The sequence below is a fragment of the Apus apus genome, chromosome 1, assembly GCF_020740795.1.
Source record: "Apus apus isolate bApuApu2 chromosome 1, bApuApu2.pri.cur, whole genome shotgun sequence".
NCBI lineage: Eukaryota > Metazoa > Chordata > Aves > Apodiformes > Apodidae > Apus > Apus apus.
This window is the reverse complement of record NC_067282.1, coordinates 171019562-171038254: the sequence shown is the minus strand read 5'-3', so window position 1 is coordinate 171038254 and position 18693 is coordinate 171019562. Positions and strand designations below refer to the sequence as shown.

Sequence of the window (18693 nt, the reverse complement as noted above, 5' to 3'; positions counted from 1 at the left end):
CCTCTGCTCGCCCCGCTGGCCGCGGAGCCGCCGCTTCCCCGCAGCCTCTCCCGGGCCCCCCCGCTTCCCCGCAGCCTCTCCCGGTTCCCCCCGCAGCCTCTCCCGGCCCCCCCGCCCGGCCGAGCCGCTGGGCCCCGCGGACCCTCAGCACCTCCAGACCTTTCCCGCCCCACCGGCTAACTCGGGGCTTGCCGGAGACCCCTCCTCCCGCCCAGCCTTTGTCTGCCGTAGGGTGTTGTCCGAATTTGCAACCGTGCTTTGCCTGAGGGGGAAGGCGTCGGATTTGTGGTGCTTTTTTCTGGATCCTGCTTCGGTAGCACAGTCTCTTAAGGGCCAGGGGGTCAGCTAACAACGTGTGTTTGCTCCAGGGAGCTGGGTTCTCAGCAGAAGCACTGATGAGTGATCATTACTAGATTCCAATTGTTTGCCATCACATTTTTTTATCATTTGGCGTTTTTGTCGAAGTATTGGAAATTTCAGTTCAATTTGCGATGGTAGAGCTGTCACTTGCAGCTAAAATGTTGATCTGTTCCCTAATGCTAGGCATTTGCAAAACATGCAAGTCCAAGGTCTAATGAAACATAGGGCAACGCACAGAAATGTGTAGGATTCAGTTTCCCGTTGCACTAACTGCGTGTATCATGCACACAGTGCTGGCTGTTGCCGTGTTTGAGATGACTTTCAGATGCTTGTTATGAATAAGGCCTCAGAGATGTTCTGGTTGGTAGGTTTGTGGGGTTGCTGTTACCGAGGACGTTTCCTGACTCATTATTCTCACAGACCCTTCTGATATCCCAGGTAATGTTATCTGGATAATGATGTTCTTTTACTTATGCTTCCACAAAGACCAGGGGAGATGATTGGAAGCATAACCACGAATGCCATAGTCTTAAAGCTAGGAAATCCCACTGGATTGAGGTTTCCATTAGATCAATATGTAAATAAACACAATAATATCATTCAGCATGCATACTTTTGTAGAGTAATGGAGACAGGATACTGAATAAGCCCTTAAAAAAAAATAAGTCATAGGATCGTTTAATAAGCTGAATGAAGTTTCCTTCAGATTTTGTGTTCAATGTGTCTTTTCTTCAATGTCTATATTCAGGTTTCTGTAGACTGTTGATTTTAGATGTGCTTTGATACATCTCAGTGAGCTCTGGTTCCTAACAAAAGTGATTTTATGCAGAGTTACTCAGAATGTTACTTTTATTTCTCATTTTCCAGATGAAAACTTATATTTAGAGATAAATTACAATGCAAGGCTAAGAATCTTCCTGAAACAAGCAATGATAAGGTGGTAGTTAATGTTGCCACTTTTTCCCCCAGGTTTGGACTCCCTCTGCACAGAAAGCTGCTTTAGGCCTTTTCCCTCATATGTTTTCAATAAAATATTTATTTGCTTTCCACTGAAGATGTTTCCACAGCTGCTTATAAGTACAGCCAAAAACCTACAGTGATATGCTTTCTAAGTTTGAATCTGTGGCTTTAAAGCTCACATGCATGCATCAGAACAGATAATCTTCCTATGCTTTTTCTGGTTTAGTATTTCTGAAAAATTCCCAGAATTTGCCTCATCCTTTTGTTTAATGTTGGTGAGGAGTGGGGATTTGATTTCTTCACCCAGGTACTTGGCTGACCTCAAAATTTTAGACCACTCCAGTGGCTCATTTAGGTGGTTGTGTGCTAGATTTTAGTCATGCAGTGGAAGACTGCTAGGGTTTGGGAATCCTAAGGCTGCAGTCTTTCCTCTTACAGCCTTTTGTTGTCAGGAGTGGTTGCATATTTAATGTGGAAAAGCTAACTGGTCTGGATTTTGTGGATTTTTATATTTTTCCTTTAACATTATTCTTAAAAATAACTTCTGCAACGGTTTCTGGTGACCTGGTTGCAAGGGCAATGAACCTTCAGAAATTTGACTGGTGCCAAAAATATGTACTTTTGTGTGTGCTTGTATTTGTGGAGCTAATAATTCATATGTGTTCCTGCTTGCATGAGTTAATACAGTTTTTAGGTGTGAAGCATCAGTTGAAAGTGTATGAACTGGAGGTGATAATGTGTCAGATGACACAATAGCCTGGCTGGTGTGATGTAAAAGGGCTGAGATGTACTGACAGCACTTAACAGTCATCAAGAGTGGGAAATACTGCTGTGTAGATGGTGTATTCCTGCCAGACTGTCCTCCATGCGGAGGAGCTGGGATGAAAAGTTCCCATAAGGCCCTAAGAGGTCTTTTCTGCAAAGAGCACGTGTTGACGTAATGGAGAGGAACACAACCCAGAGATGAAGGATTGCCAAACATGAGAAAATCCAGGGAAAATATGTGCAGAATGTCTGTGTTAGGGTTGGATGGTTGTGGGGTGCTGAGAGGGGAAGAAGCTGTTGAAGAATCTAAGTTTGTGGGGAGAAGACAACTGAAGGAAGAATTAATGGGAGTTGCTGGTAAGAGGTAGCAGGTGAGGGATGTGTAAGGAGAACAGATGGTGTATGGAAAGAGCCCTTGGGGAAAGGCTGGTGATGATCCAGGCAAAAGTGGACAGGATGAAAATGATAGAATTGAGTGGGGGGAAAAAAGGAAAAAGTATGTGTAGGGGTGGGAGATTGCATAGGAAAAGGGGAATAATGGAGATAGGAAGGTTTGGGAAACCAAGAGAGGTTGGAAGAGGGATAGGCATTAATTTCCTTGAAGCTCTGAAGTGCAAGGACAAATTCAGTGAGGTGGGCAGAAACTGCACATAACAAGATGGTTCTTGTGCCAGAAATAAGTAATGGGCAATGAAGTGCTGCTCCCAGCTTGCTGGCTGCCTTTCTGCCCCAAGGAGCTCCTGGGTGGGTATAGCCTTCCTTGCGCTGTCTGTATGGTTTGTTTTGCAGCTTCTTTCTTCTTGTTTGCTTGCTGTGCTCTTACTGACCAAGGTTCTAATTTTGTTTGTTTGTTTTAGGAAAGGTAAATTCTTTAAAATGGATAGGAATGAACTGTTCCTGTATGATCTGTGACTCACTCCCCATGGCTCTTTCCTTCCCCTGTCACAAAATCATCCCATAGTTTGATTTTGGGATTATTTCTAACTGGGAACAAATAAGGGGACACAGACTTTGTGACTTCTAGTAGAGGTTACAGAATGCCGCCTGACCTTGCCATACCAAAGAGAGTGCACTGTGTAGTCTGGTGTTGCCACATGTTCTTCTCATTTCTAGTAATTTTCACACCCATTATAACTGTTTGTCATGTTTTAGTAAATGCTGTGGTGGATGGAGGTTCAAGGATCTAATTTCAGTCCCGTTTAATCAAGAGAGAGATCTCTCTGGGCCTCAATGTGAACTCCGTGGTCAGGATGTTCATGGAAATGATACTTGACCCTATTCTGAGGTTATATCTTGCTGTGCTTGATCTTTGGCAGACTTGGCTGTCTCTTCTTGCATATTTATAAGACAAAGAGTGAAATTATTACTGGGATCTCTAAGTCTTAGAAAACTGTGATTTAATATTTGGCTGCTGAGCTGGAAATGAATATGTGATTATTTTGGAAAACTATTGCTTCTTTGCTACGAGGCAGTGTTAGATAACATGTCAACATCTGTTACCTTAACAAAAGGAGCTCTTGGTCATGATATCTTTTTGTGTGTATTAGGGTTTTCCAGTACTTACCACTAGATTGCTTGGGAACAAGACTCACTTTTTTGCATTTGCAGCAAATGTGATACAATTCCATCTTAGTACGTTACTGGCATTGTTACATGGTTTTGAATTATTATGAAGAGATTTATCTATTAGAAGTCCCTGCTGAGTGTCATGGAGTTATGGGGAAGAATACTAATAAACAGTTACTTCCAGGAATAACTGTTAAATGCCTTGAAAAAACATTAAAGAACTCTGTTATGGTTTAAAGCTTTTATTTTGCTAGATCTGACAAGCATGTCTTTTAAATCTGAAGCAGGGAATTGAAAGTGCCAAGCCCCATGTCTCAATGATGCAATTCTAAAATGCTAAAATTCTAAACAGTACTAGGTTTTGTGTGAATTTTCTTTCTTTCTCTTCCCTCCCCCCTACCAAAAGGGAACAGGTTGGGAGAAACCTTGAAGGAGAAGGCTTTGTCTTTAAATCTGTATTTATTAAGCAGTTAGGTTTTAAAATTACTTATTGCCACTTCAGTATGCAAATCCTGAAAGGCATATTACATTCCATAACTAGCAAATGCCACTACAGTTTGGGTTTCTGTTAGACTCGCAGGCTTAGTCCTCAAAAGCACTGAGTGTTGCTGGTGAGTTGGTTAGCATGGAGTTCTATCTACCTAAAACCTTGCAGGATTAAAATATGTTTTCTAATATATATATATATACACACACACATGCACGGGTGTTAAAATATATATTAAAAACGTTTGGCTTGATATTCTAGAAAGAAAAGAATCTATGCTTTTAAATATAGAGCAATATTTGGTATTAAATGTTGGAGGAAAAACAAAGAGAGGCTCTGCTCTTTATGCCAGAGGCGTTGAGGGAGGGATGCGGCGCGGCGTTCAGCACCCGGGCTCTGGACAGCGGCACTGGCAGCAGCAGGGACCTGGAACAGCCAAAATGTGGGATGTAAAGCAAATAAATAGCACGTGTGCCTGTGCCTCGTGTTATGGCATGACCCAGTGTAGGCTAAACCCGAGATCCTGCTATTTTATGTCATATTTTATTAGCAGGCATCTTTATACCAATTAAAACAACTTGCTCATATGGCCAACATCTGAGCTTAAATGAGAATACTGACCAAATGTGCTTTATGTTCTGAGCCGTTGTAAAAATATATATATATATTCTGAGCAACGAAATAATTTTAGCACCCCAAACTTAGAAATGAGTTTTGAGTAATTTAATGTCAAGAAGTTGAAATAGAAGGAAAGAAACTGTCCCTGTAGGTATTTTTTCTGTGCATATGATAGTTGGCCGTGTGCAGATCTAGTCTGAAAAATAGTTAACTGTGTTATTTTTAGTGGAATTAGTTGTGCCAAACTTCATCACTAAAGAGGGTATTACTGATTTTAAAAACATTTTGTCCAGGTGCTACTTAACATTTGCCTTGAGTTCACATTGAAGGCAATAATTTACAGAAACAGGTTGAAGTGTAATTATTGAAACATGTAGCTGAAATTGTATTTCAATTGTGGTTTTGTTTGGTTTGGGTTTTTTTTCCCCCCCTTGTAAGCTAGATGGAAATAATGACCATGATTTTTTTTTTTTCCTGTTTGTTTCTAGGGGTTGATACGAAACTGAAGTTCACTCTTGAACCATCTTTAGGTCAAAATGGTTTTCAGCAGGTAATTTGATTAATTTTTCTCTTGAGGTCTGGATTCTCTTCTATCGGGGTACTTGCTCTAGTTCAAAAGTGCATCGGTGTCACCATATTGTTTGCAATTGCATCAAGAGCTGTTTTATTAGTATTTGGAAAATGCAATAGGCTTTCATTGTTTACTCAGATACTTCGTAAGTCTTTGTGTCCTAGAATATTACATTTTTGTTGTATTATTAAGTAATGCATCTAGATTTTCCCTGTGGGTGGATTAAGCAGTTGGACTGCAATGTGTGCAGTAAAATGAAACCAATGTGCATGTCTGTGGTGTTGTAAATGTTGTTATCCTGTTGCATTAAAGCTATGGTGGATTTTATACATTTTTGGATGCTTTTGCTTTTAGTGGCATGATGCACTCAAAGCAGTGGCCAGATTGCCAACAGGAATACCAAAAGAATGGCGGAGAAAGGTAGGTAGACCTGTACACTTCGTGGGATGTTGCCTGTGGGTTCTTCAGGGGAGAGAGATGAATGACATCAGTGGTTTTTCATAAATATTTGGAAGCTCTGAGTTACACTGGGGATTCTTCCTAGTTCATGTTCTTCACTGGTAACCTCACAGGGCGGCTGGAGAGACTGGGGAGACAGGTGAAAATGATGTTTTCAAGAGCTGAGCTCTTTCTGCTTGAGACTTAGGTAACTGATTCTGGTGCAGAAGTTCTTGCTTCACTCTGTCGGTCTCAAGGAATTGCATTGGTGAAGCTGCCTCTGCAGCTGGAGATCAACTGAAAGGAGAGCAAATCTGCAGGGTAGGCTGTCATGCTATGAAGGCGAAGTTGATAGTTGCTAGTGCTGACAAGAATGCTCATAGAAGCATTTGATGGGGGAAAGGCAGGCAGCCTAAATTAGGGAAGTTCAGAGTCGGTGATGTAGAGTGGTAGAGTGTGCCAATTATGAGAAACTGTACTGAGTTAGTGTTGCAGAACAAGGTCCAGTGGGGTTTTCCTAAACTTGCTTTATTGCTTTCTTCAACAATGTTAGAACAGAACTTCCCTGGTTTCAAAAAAAGCGTGTCCATTCATCTTTTCTATAAAACTGAGTCACACATTTTTGACACATCAGATTAATTTCCCTTTTCCTGTTTTCTTTTTGCTGTCTTTCTAACCGGAACTGTTCCTCTTTATAGATCAGGGAGGAGGAAATGGAAGTCTAACACATCATCTCACATCACTATGCTTTTACTTTTAATTTGCAACTCCAGCAAATCATTAAATCCATCAAACAGCCCATTTTCTTTCCTGAAGTGTTCTTTTCCCACGCTCCAATAAGCCTCTCAGACACTTTTCTGGGGTAAATGAGTGGCAGAGGTCATAGAATCACAGTGTTTGAGGTTGGCCAGGACCTCTTGAGGTCATGTAATCCATCCCCCATGCCCAAGCATGGCCATCTTCAGCCAGTTGCCAGGGACTGTCCTCATGGCTTTTGAATATCTCCAAGGAGGAAGACTCTACAGTCTCAGTGGGCAATCTCTCTCAGTGCTCTGTCACACTCACAGTAAAAAAAAGTGTTCCTTGGTGTTTGAACAGAGCCTCCTGTGTTTCAGTTTGTGCTTGTCATCTCTGGTTCTGTCACTGGGCATCACTGAGAAGAGCCTGGCTCCATCCTCTTTGTACCCTCCCTTCAGGTATTATATAAATTGGTAAGATCCCCCAGGAGCTTTCTCTTCTCCAGGCTGAACAGTCGCAGCTCTCTCAGGCTTTCCTTATGGGATTGATGCTCCAGTCCCTTAATCCTCTTAGTGGCTCCTTGCTGCACTGTCCTCAGTAGCTCTGTCTCTCTCTCGCACTGGGGGAGCCCAGGACTGGACCCATCACTCCAGGTGTGTCTCACCAGGGCTGAGCAGAGGGGAAGGATCACCTCCCTCCACCTGCTGGGAACGCTCTGCCTGATGCAGCCCAGAGGGCCTTTGGCCTTCCTTGCCACAAGGGCACGTTGCTGCCTCATGGTCAACTTGGTGTCCACCAGCACCCCCAGCTTCTTCTCTGCAAAGCTGCCTTCCAACTGGGTGGTCCCCAGCATATATGGGTGCCTGTGGTTGTTTGTCTTCAGATGCAGGATGTCTCACTTCTCCTGGTTGAACTTCATGATGTTCTTGACAAGCTGGAGAAATGGGCTGGCAAGGTGCCCTAGTCACTTCTTCCAGCTTTGTGGCATCAGCAGACTTTCTGGGGTATGCTCTGCCACATCATCCAACTCAGATCTCTGTTTTCCTTCGCATTCTGCCCATCTCTGTGTTTGCTCACAAGCGACCACATGATGCTAACCAAAGAATTAGTGCTAAGAAAAGGGGTTTTGTCTTTCCACTGCTATTCTCTGTTTTCCCAACGATTTTAATGAGATTGATAACACAATAAAGGAAGCATGTTGTGTTGGCAATATGCTGATTGCCTCCTTAGCTGGCAGCAGAAGGAGAAGGGTGACATCTGCATTATTGCTGTGGCATGTGACATTTGTTTTCTAGGGCTGGCAGAGAGAAAGAATCCAGTCAAACAGCGTCAGTAGGATGTCACCAGTGTCAAAGGCTGCTGGGAGGCAGAACAGCAGCATTCCTCTCTGCATGGGTGGCTTTGCAAATGTGTGGGAAGGGACATTTAAATGAGAAAACATGAGATTCTGGGAGCTGTCTATAAATTCCTTCATCATGTAGCTATCTACGTGTTTAAATCTGTGGGAAGTGTCTGAATTGCTTTTCTCACTTGAGTGTGTTAATGACTGATATAAAACTTAGCCAGTTTGCTTTCATGATTTCTTTGAGTTTCCTAAAGAGAGAGATCCTTTCCTGCTTGTCTTTATATGATCTGTCATGTATCTTTCATGGTTCAGGAACTTTTCAAATGTGTAATAAAGGTCCAGCCTTTGTCTTAGATATACATGCATAAATCTCTTCTGGTAATTATTAGGCTTTAAAAATAATGTTTGTTTTCAGAACCCCCTGTAGCACCAACAGTTGAGAAAGCCCTCTTACAAGAGTAGCTTACTCTGATCTATGTGGTACTTTGAGATCAATCCCAAGTGGTTAGTATTAGATGCTATTTCTTCTGCAACGTTGATCATAAGAGACTTCTGATAATGAGAAGCACCACTAGATTTCTTCTGTGGGGTTTCCAGGAGACAGATCCATGGCCGAGTTTGAGGAAATCCTGCCACAGTGTGACCTCTTTGTAGAACTCCTTGCTGGTGATGAGGCTAGAAGAGCTGAGCTGACAGGGAGGGTCCTGGTAGGAGAGCATGCTTCCATCCTGGATAGTACCTGTGGATTCAGTTTCTCACTTACATCTTTGTGAGCAGTTCACAGATCTGGACACTTAATGCTGTTTCCTTTCTTTCTGCTTTAGGGAGCAAGGTGTTATTTTAATTGTGCACAAATGGTTTTAGATACGGTTCTGTGTATTTCGAGTCTAACAGCAGATGTCAGCTGGGTGAAACTGACAAGGTTCGTCTGACAGGATGTAAGAAAACTGTTAATATTTTATCTGAGAAATAATTCCTTTTGTTGACTTGCTTTGTGTATTTGTAGGTTTGGCTGACCCTAGCTGATCAGTACTTACACAGTATTGCCATTGACTGGGATAAAACCATGCGTTTCACCTTCAATGAAAGAAGTAATCCTGATGATGACTCTATGGGCATCCAGATAGTAAAGGTAGCCAGCTCATTTATTTTATGTTGTTAATGAAAAGTGAAGGTTGATTTTGTTTTTTGTTATTTAAATAGATGTAATTTGCATTTATTTTGGTCTCTGCAACTGCTCTGACAAAAATTACACCTTAATTCCCATTGGCTCGTGAAAATTATTTCTTTGGCTTCTTTGGTCCTTCTTCTGCACTGGTCTGGTTAGTGTTAACCTGGGAAACAGTTGCTGTATACTGACTTTGGGTAACGTGTTTACTTAAGAGCTTGCTGAGCCTATTTCTCTTCACTAAGCTAGAAGTTTACAGTTAAAAAAGAAACATCATCAGCTTTGGGAGAATTTATTGGGAGAGTGGAGGTGGAAGGAAGACTGGGAGGGGCAGGCAGGAGAACTAAAGGTTAAGGAAAATGCACATCTTTTCTCTCTGTTCCTGTCTTTTCTTTAAAGGACCTTCACCGAACGGGTTGCAGTTCTTACTGTGGCCAGGAGGCAGAGCAAGATCGAGTGGTGTTAAAACGCGTTTTGCTGGCTTATGCCAGATGGAATAAATCTGTTGGTTATTGTCAAGGATTTAACATATTGGCTGCACTTATTCTGGAAGTAATGGAGGGCAATGAAGGGGATGCCCTGAAAGTGAGTAAATATTATATTTCTTCCAGTGTTGAAGATTGCTTTTAGTTAGTGAATTTCAGAATAAACCAGTGCATTAATTTCATTACAGCCTAAAAGAGCAGGACACAAAGGAGTCAACCAATTTATATCTGCAGATTGTTATTCTTTCTGAGCTAAAGTGAACAGTATGAATGTTATCAGTTTGTTGTTGTTTTTTTTTTTTAACAAACAGATGACAGCTTGGCCATAATAACAAGAAATGGGAACACAGCTACTGGTTTTAAAATATCTTACCTCACAATCCCAAATCCAAACACCATGTTAGTTAGCTGAAACCTTCAGATTTAATTATCGACCTCTTGTGTGGCAGTGGAATGTGAGGCCGTTAATGTTTGCTGTGTTTCAAAGCAAATTCTAGGAAAACACAAAGTATTTTAAATTAAAATAAATCACCTTGAAGCTACTTTCTGGGCTATACGTTAGTCATACAGTGTTGTATTTTTTTAGGCTTTTTCTATTCTAATTAAAATAAAACTTAATGAAATTGATCTTATGTCAGAAAATGGAAGTACAGTTTACTACAAGGCATGCTTTAAGGTTTGCCAAGATCATGTGCAAATTTCCTGAAGTCAACTTGCTCATATATGTGAGTTGGGGTCAAATTAGTCAAAGATGACTGTTGAGATACTGAGCTGTTCATTTTGCCATAGACAATTACTTAAATAAGGTAAATATTTAAATTCACTCAGAGCTCCTAAAATATAAAGCTTTTGTTAGTGGAGTCCAGCTAGCTGATATTTAATACTTCATTCTAGAGAGCTGCCTGTAATAGTATGAAAATACCATCATATGCCTACTTTATATCAGACAGTAAAATTTCCTTTCATTAATTCTTGCTAAAAATTTCCTCAGTGTTTTTAACATTTTGTTGTGATCTTACACTGTCCAGGAGCTCCTAAAACATAATATAGGAAATATGATTGTCCAAGGTTTATGAAGTCCAAGTTGATTTTAAGAACTGTGTTCATCCTTATATTACTGGATTGACTTTTACTGAGAGCAGTGTCAGGCTCTTTGTCCTAGGGAGACAAAAGGAATTGTTTGAGCATGTGGCTGTTTTGCTGTTGTAGGCACTGTGCCATCTAAAGCAATGAGGAGTGACTTTGGAGCAGCTGCAGAGGCTGTTGCCTGCAAAGCTGCCCTTGGAGCTGTGGGGAAATGGTGTTTGGGTTATTGCAGAGCCTGGGAATTAAGGGAGCAAGGGGATTCACAGGGCTCGACAGTCAAGTCCACTTTCTGGGAAGGATGTTGTAAACAAAAGCTCTGTGTTTGAGAGGTGTCTCCCAGAGGCTGGGAAATGGCTGGTACTATGGACATCGTGAGGCTTTAACAGCATGGGAGCCAACATGGTAGCTTCGGTCAGTGCCCAGCCAGGCGTTCCTACAATGTCATATATCTGAGATTTCTGAACTCATACCACTCAGTGGGAAGGGAGAAAAAGCCTTTATGAAATGGTTTAATTTCATAGGGATTTATTGCTGTAAGAAATTAATGAAAACACAAATAGCACACTCTTAAGTTAAAATTGCTGTATTAAATTATTGAAATATATCTGAACAAAAGAAAACATCTTTTAAAAAGACAGTGAGGTGTCCCAGTATTCAGCAAAGGTGAGGGAATGCGTCTGACAAAACGAAATTCCAGCTTACTTGTCTGTCGTGTTTTGATCACCTATTTGTTTTCAGTCCTTAAAAGTTAACAAAAAAACACCAAAAATGTGTAAAAGCTGTTGATTCACCTGTCTTGACTACTGAACTACATGGAATATGGAACAGAAGACTGTTATTTCCCAAAAAAGTCTTTCAAGGACAAGTGCTAGTGCAGTCACATATAGTCTGGGAGAGAAAAGGGAGCAGTAATACTGTGTAAGGTGGTGCTTTTGGAAGTCCACTGTCTGCCAAGTTGTTTTTATCTTATGATCTTTATGAAAAGAGAGAGTTTGAAAGAAGGATTCTCCTGTGTCTCAAGCATCCCCTCTCTGTTTGTACTCCTCCCAGGCATTAAGAGGCTGTATGAAACGGACGATAAGGGTGCTTGTTGGAAACTTTATGAAAGGAGTAATGGGGAGTTGAAACAGATGGGATGACCACATGCAGGCCCTCTGGATACAATTTGTAGAGTGGCCACAGAGATTGTAAAAGATCCTGAAGTGAAGGCCGGCATCTTCTGTTGGGCTGAAGACATTATGTCAGCTTTTGCATGTTTCTTTTTTGATCATTCTTAAAAGTCTGACACTATCCAGTTAATACATTGCCACCCATAGAGTTGAGCTGTCTCACTTGAAACAGATGTCTGTTTAAAATGTATTGTGCTGCTTAATTTAGCACCTTTTAAAGCGACAAGATGAAGTGCAGCACATGGTAACACGTTGCAATAAAATGTGTGGAGAATGTTTTTTAACAAACAGTGTCTTGCATTTTGGAGAGAGGGGAAAATTATTTGTAAGATCAGTCTTCTAGTTGTGGCAGCTAACAACCAGAGAAGGGACAGCAGAACTTTCTAACAGAGTGGAGAAGGTCATAAACATGTACAACATGAAAAGTGTCAAAAATTCCCATGTTTTGAGTAATGCTTCCAATTTGGGGCGTAGCCTGCTGTGTTACTGATTTTGGTCACTAGTACTTCATAAATTCTGGACAACTTCAAGAGGCCTTTGCACCTTAATTGCTTGTGGATACCTAGAGTACCTGTGTATACTTAAAATGATGTTTTTTCTCCATATAAATGGAGATACCAGAGGCATGTGTTGCCACTGGCTCCAAGCCATTCTTTTCCAGCAAATTCTTTAAAATTCTATTTATTTTTTCTGTTATTCCTAGAAAATAACTGGCTCTTTAAGTCCTACGTGATTGTATTTAATTTCCTTCCACAGATCATGATTTACCTAATAGATAAGGTGCTTCCTGATAGCTATTTTGTCAATAATCTCCGTGCTCTCTCAGTGGATATGGCTGTTTTCCGAGATCTTTTACGAATGAAGCTCCCTGAACTGTCTCAGCACTTAGATACCCTGCAAAGAGCTGCTAACAGAGAAAGTGGAGGTACGTGCAACAGAAAAGATTATTTAAATCCTTTTTGTTATTGTTTCATCTGAGCACTGGTCTAAAAATAGTCTTTCAAGTGTTTACATGAGTTTATTGCTTAGAAGATGTGTTTTCATAGAATCATAGGATGGTTTGGGCTGGAAGGGACCTTAAAGATCATCTAGTTCTCTCCCCCCTGAATGGGCAGGGATACATCCCACTAGACCAGTTTTCTCAAAGCCCCATCCAGTCTGGCCTTGAACACTTTGAAGGAGGGAGCCTCGACAGCTTCCCTTGGCAACCTGTTCCGGTGTCTCATCACCCTCACGGTAAATAATTTCTTCCTAATATCTAATATAAATCTTCCCTCTTCCAGTTTTAAACTATTACCCAGTGTCCTATCATTACATGCCCTTGTAAAAAAGTCCCTCTCCAGCTTTCTTACAGGCCCCCTGCAGGTACTGGAAGGCTGCCCAAACTGCATAGCAACAAAGAAGGAGTATCAAGGATCTAGTTGCTGTTTGAAAGCATTTTCAGGCAGCAGCCTCTTTGGTCATGACCTTCAGTGCATCAGTTTATACTAGGATGCACAGAGTGTTCTCTGAGCAGGACAAGAAAGTAAAACTTCAGGATTTCAGGCTGAAATACTAAATCTTGTTTGAAACTCAACAAGACAAAAGGAAAACTGAATGTGTCACAGTTGCTTCTGCTAAGCTGGCAGTACATCAGGATTTTAAAATAATAGATAAGACTTTACAGAGACAGCTTAACCTTCATGTAGATAAAAACTTCTACACAATGCAGCACATGTGTTTTGGTTTTGTTTTTTTCATAAGAGCTTTCAGCTCATATGGCACTGGGGAAGGAAAATCAATCTTTCTGATATAAGGAAAAATATCTATCTTGGAGTTTTTCATAGTTTATGCTCCAAAACCAGTGCTGCTGTTTAGAGCTTTTTGCAGTGTGGCAGAATGCAAGGTGACCAAGTATGTCCTTTTTCCATTGCTCTTTTTCTCAGCTCATTTCTGGACAGCTTCAGGCTCAGTAAGTTTTGAGCAATATCAGACATACTAGAACATCTGCCAGATTTCAGTATGTAGTTTATACTGCTTGTAAAATAACAGCACATTACAATTACTTTAAGAACTATTTTTTTTTTCAGGAGGCTACGAACCCCCACTTACAAATGTCTTCACAATGCAGTGGTTTCTGACCCTCTTTGCCACTTGTCTGCCTAACCATACAGTTCTGAAGATCTGGGATTCAGTATTCTTTGAAGGCTCTGAAATTATACTGAGAGTAGCTTTGGCTATCTGGGCAAAGCTAGGAGAGTAAGTGGTCATTCTAATAATATTTTTCTTTTGAGTATGTACAGTGTATGCAGCTTATGTTATCTGAAGAGTCTGTTCTCCAATTTAAACAAGATATGATTTTTCAGGATAACAAATCTATTTTTAAAAGCTGCACAAATCATGGTAATGAATTGAGTCTTTACATTATCTATGTATAATATCTTCATGCTGTTCTAAAAGGTAGTTGGACTTCCTAGAGCATTAACCTCTGAGGGAGCTGGTAAATACTCTATGGAAAGACAGAGAGATTTGAGTGTGACTGGCTAATTTACTTGGCTATCTGAAGCTGGAGATGTTAATTCCCTTATATTCACTTCAGTACACCAAAGGATTTTAGTGCATTGGCTGTACCGAAGAAAAGAGTTCAGTGTTGTAAGAGAACGATTTGGTGTTATACACAGTTATTTTCTGTTAAGACCTGCAAACAATTTTTCCTGAAATTCTCTGCTTTTAGGTACATTCTAGCCAAGTTTCTGTTGTAGTTCTTTATGGCCTTGGAAAGTGACCACATAGGACAGAACAAAGTAGATGGTTAGTTCTTCTAAATTCCTCTGATATCATAGGAAATATTTGCATTCTGAAGAGTCTACCATGCTCCTGGAGGAATCAGTTTTGTCACTGACTTCAGCAGGAGGTGTTAACTCTCACAGGTTGAACAGATGTTAGTTCAGCTGGAAGCTTTTTTCAGCTGGTGTCAGCAGCTGCATAAAATTTTTCTTGTGATGCCTGTCAACAGTCACCTTCCTTTTTTCCCTGAGACTAAATTACTGGGACTTATGTTCAGCTTTGTCCTTGAAGGTTTAATTTCTTCTTTGTTTCTGAATAAGTTAGCATCGCAGGCCAGCAGCATTGTGAGAGATTGTTTAGTATATTTGATTTTTAATCTGAAGAATTAGAATGAGAATATCTTTTAATTTATTGATTGATTGTTGATTTCCTTGGGGCTTTATTTATTCAGTTCATGAATGAAACTTGCATGAATCATTTGAATTAGGATTAAGCAATACATAGTCCCATTGGACTTTATTACTTTGTACTAGACCTTTAGATAAAAGGTCTTATTGCAGTAGGTCTCTGTGCACTTAAAAGCTGTAATTAAAAATGTTTCAACTCATAACACAATAAAAAAATGAAGTCACCGCTTTGAAGATTTTACTGTAGAATTTAAAGCAAAAATGAAATGTGTTTTATAAAAACTGGAAGGAACAGAATAATCTATAAGAATATGTCAAAAAGAGTAAACTGATCACACTGCTTGCCTTTGTGGGGAGTGGGAGAAGGTCTGTCAGATTTGGGGGCAATTAACAGAAAGGGACATTGGTGTGATAACCAGAGATCCAGAAGATGATGATCACTGAAACTGAACAAGAATTGAATTTCAGTAAGCTTGTGATTAATGGTATCGAATGAAATGAGGAAGTAAAAGACCAGGCACTGTGTTTTTGCTGGGAGAGGATCGATTTTGTTCCTCTTTCTTCTCTGCTAGAAGTAGAAAGGGGGGATTTAAAGAAGTGAGACCTGAAACAGTGCTCATAGTCTTATGGTCTTCATACTTCTCAAGACTGTCTTTCTAGACAGGAAAATGGGGTGAGAAGTGTTTTTCCTAGAATGCAGGCAGTTGAATTGTGCTTCTGTGTTGAGGGAGACTGAAGGAATGGGCAGCTTAAAAATAGGTTCCATAGAGAAAGCAGTATGTGGAGGTCATGAGAGACTGCAGGTATCAGGGAAGGTAAGCACAAAGCCTGTGATCATTGACTACATACCCATTGTTTCTACTCCCCCCCCCAACTACTTAAGCATTTTTTTAGCTAAACTATGATTTCAGTAGGAGTTTCGTGCTTCAGTGATTATTCCAAATGAACACTGAAGATCTAGGGAAGCTTGCTCTTCTAATCCTTAAGAAAAAAAGGCCATGTACTTTTTTGATCATTCCAGCAGCTGTATTTTACAGAGCACTCTCCAGTATGTAGCCAGCATTGCACTTTTTGGGCAAAGAAGTAAAATAATTTTTTCATTTGACAGGAGAGGATTTTTAGCAGCTGACTTTAACGTGTATAGAACAGCTACTCACAAAAGCATATCACTCATATTTCTCTTCCTCTAGCTGACAGTCTGTGGGTGATTCTGTGTTTTTAGAAATTTAAAAGAAAGTGTGGAGAAAAAAAACCCCACCGCAAAACTTGAAAAAAACCCCAAACAAAGAAAAAACCCCATCCCCAAAACAAAACAAAAAAGCAACAAACAAGTTTGCCTCTCTAATTCAGTAATAGCATTCATAAATACACAGAATATGAGTGAGTTTTCCTTCATTCTGCATTATGTGAGCTCAGCTTTTTTGAATACAATGTTGTATAAATAACACCTGTACTTAACTTACTCCACTAGAATGTTTTCTGGCTGGTGAATATGTTCCCATCTGACCAAAAAAAATCCAGTTCAACCAGTAAATTCAGCCATTTGCTGCATAGTGAAGAATGAGTGATGAGACAGTCAAGAAATCTTTTTGAGCTGATGGGAGAGCTCCTTTGTGCTAGTAGGAGGCAGAATTTATTGGTTCTCGTGCTGTAGAAGTGAAAGGGGCAGAGGGAATAACCTGTCTGGCCATGCATGAATCCTTTATCATGAGCTGCCAGAAGAGTAAGCTCTGCTCTGTGTGTACTTCTATCACACCAGCATTTCCGGTGTCATGTGCACAGTTTTACTATTTGGAAGTGTAGGATTGCATTAAATGTAAGAATTAAGGTGTCTAATGGAAGCACATATTATTTGATGACAGAAGATTTGGTTTTGTTGGGAAGTGTATAATCGTATGTAAAAGTAAAAAAGGCAAACCCAATGTTTATTTTGATGTAGGCAAATAGAGTGTTGTGAAACTGCAGATGAGTTTTACAGTACCATGGGCAAGCTGACCCAGGAGATGCTGGAAGACAGTCTGATTGACAGCAATGAACTCATGCAGGTGAGTAATTGCGCTGTAATTATTTTTTGCATTTTCTGTATGTCCTTTAGGGGCTTATTCCTAATAAATAACATTTTTGTTCAGCTACTGCAGAAGTGTAAACTGTCCCAAGAATAAAAGTTTAAGATAACAGACTCGAGCTAGCATGTTAATGAAACAAATAGATGACCTGCAGTCAAAGCTAAAATCTTACCATATCAATTAAGTATAGAGAACCACTAGGCTCCATTTTATAAGAATTAGATATATGTTGACAGTTGAAAGTTTGTCCAGTTGGACTTAAGCAAATAACGTGTAGAATCTTGCAGTAGTCATAATTTTTAGGGTGTTGTTTTATGTTTTGACCAGTTACTTACTACATTGTGTCTTTTTTCATTCTGCAGACATTGTGGGAGACAAGAGTTTATTAAGTGAGAAGGGAAAAAAAAATCCTTCATGATTAAAAAAAACCCCAACAACCATGAACAGTCGACAGCAAACTATAAACAAAGACACATAGATAATTACAGTCCCTGAATTCTTAAAGCATGTGTTATTGAATGAGAACAAACAAAAATGTTCTGGCAAAGGAAAGAGCCTTTAGTATTACAGATGTAATTGTATTGATTTGCCTTGATGCTTTTTTTCCTGATATCCTTGAGATGTTGTGTAACTAGATGTTTTATAAAGACTTCATGCTACAGTTCTGGGACTTCACTTTTGATGAGCTAAAGTATGGTGATTAAATGGGAGCAAATATAGAGCACATAATTTATCTGAATTTTTTTAATATATGGTTTAGGAGAAGGAAAACAAAGTCATTCTCAGTATATGAAGTTTGGTGAGTTTATTACAGTAGGTAGCGGGTGACTTCTGTCATCCATTATTGGAATTAATACTGACTCTCTTGGATAACACGTTTCCATTGTTTGGTGAAGTACTGCTCTGATGTAAAGGATCACTTTCTGATTTTTTACTGTTGTTATTGCTGCTGTTTTGTTTAATGAGGGAGCTCTAGGAATGAGAGAGGTGAGTACTGTGGCTTTGTTTTACTTCAAAACCAGAGACTCAGCAAGTCAGAGGTACTTGCCTGCTTTTTAAATAATTGTTAGGGTTTCTCACAAGACATTTCAGATACTGAGGAGGGTGGCCTAAGCTTTTCATATTTGTTCTGTTTCAGTTCCTGGTCTCAAGTGTAGCAAGAAAATCAAGATGTGACGTTAGTGACAAAGAGTAGTGTTGGGAAAGCTGAAGTGGGCTTTACTGACTCAGTGTGGATTTCTTTCTTTGCCATTGTGTGGAAAGAAGATAAGGCACACGTAACTTACTGGTTGGAGGGATGGAAGGTTATTTTAGCTGTTGCAATTAGAAATACACTAAATGGACAGAATTTTTATGCTTCAGCCAAAAAAAAAAGATGGTGACACTGACAGGAGCATTAAGGTAGGATACCATTTCCATTGATGTGCAGAATAGGGCAGGTTTAAGTTTTCTGTATAAAGAAGCAGTGTGTCTGTTTCATGTGTCTCCTCTCAGTTGAAGAAACTACATTATAGTTTAGGTAGCATTCTTCAAGTCACAGGCAGGCACGGGCAGCACAGTCTCCATCTGAGGTGTTTCACTCTGAGCTCTCCTTACTGTTAAGTGGAGAGGATTAAGCACTGCAGGGGTTTTACCATTAGGGAATACGACTGCCACCATATGTCTGGCTGCTGAATTTGAACAGTCTTCTCTGTGTTG

The 18693-nt window shown here is 40.1% G+C and overlaps 1 protein-coding gene across 5 annotated transcripts in view; it reads left to right on the top strand.

The window, feature by feature from the left end:
* The window catches only part of TBC1D30 (TBC1 domain family member 30), a 56604-nt gene that overhangs the window by 26268 nt on the left and 11643 nt on the right, over positions 1 to 18693 (top strand). For all 5 annotated transcript variants that reach the window (XM_051624442.1, XM_051624451.1, XM_051624481.1 and 2 more), the window contains 7 exons: positions 5245 to 5306; positions 5682 to 5747; positions 8855 to 8980; positions 9416 to 9601; positions 12513 to 12681; positions 13826 to 13994; positions 16869 to 16974. In XM_051624442.1, the coding sequence (XP_051480402.1) occupies positions 5245 to 5306; positions 5682 to 5747; positions 8855 to 8980; positions 9416 to 9601; positions 12513 to 12681; positions 13826 to 13994; positions 16869 to 16974 (884 nt within the window). The remainder of the gene's footprint in view (positions 1 to 5244; positions 5307 to 5681; positions 5748 to 8854; positions 8981 to 9415; positions 9602 to 12512; positions 12682 to 13825; positions 13995 to 16868; positions 16975 to 18693) is intronic.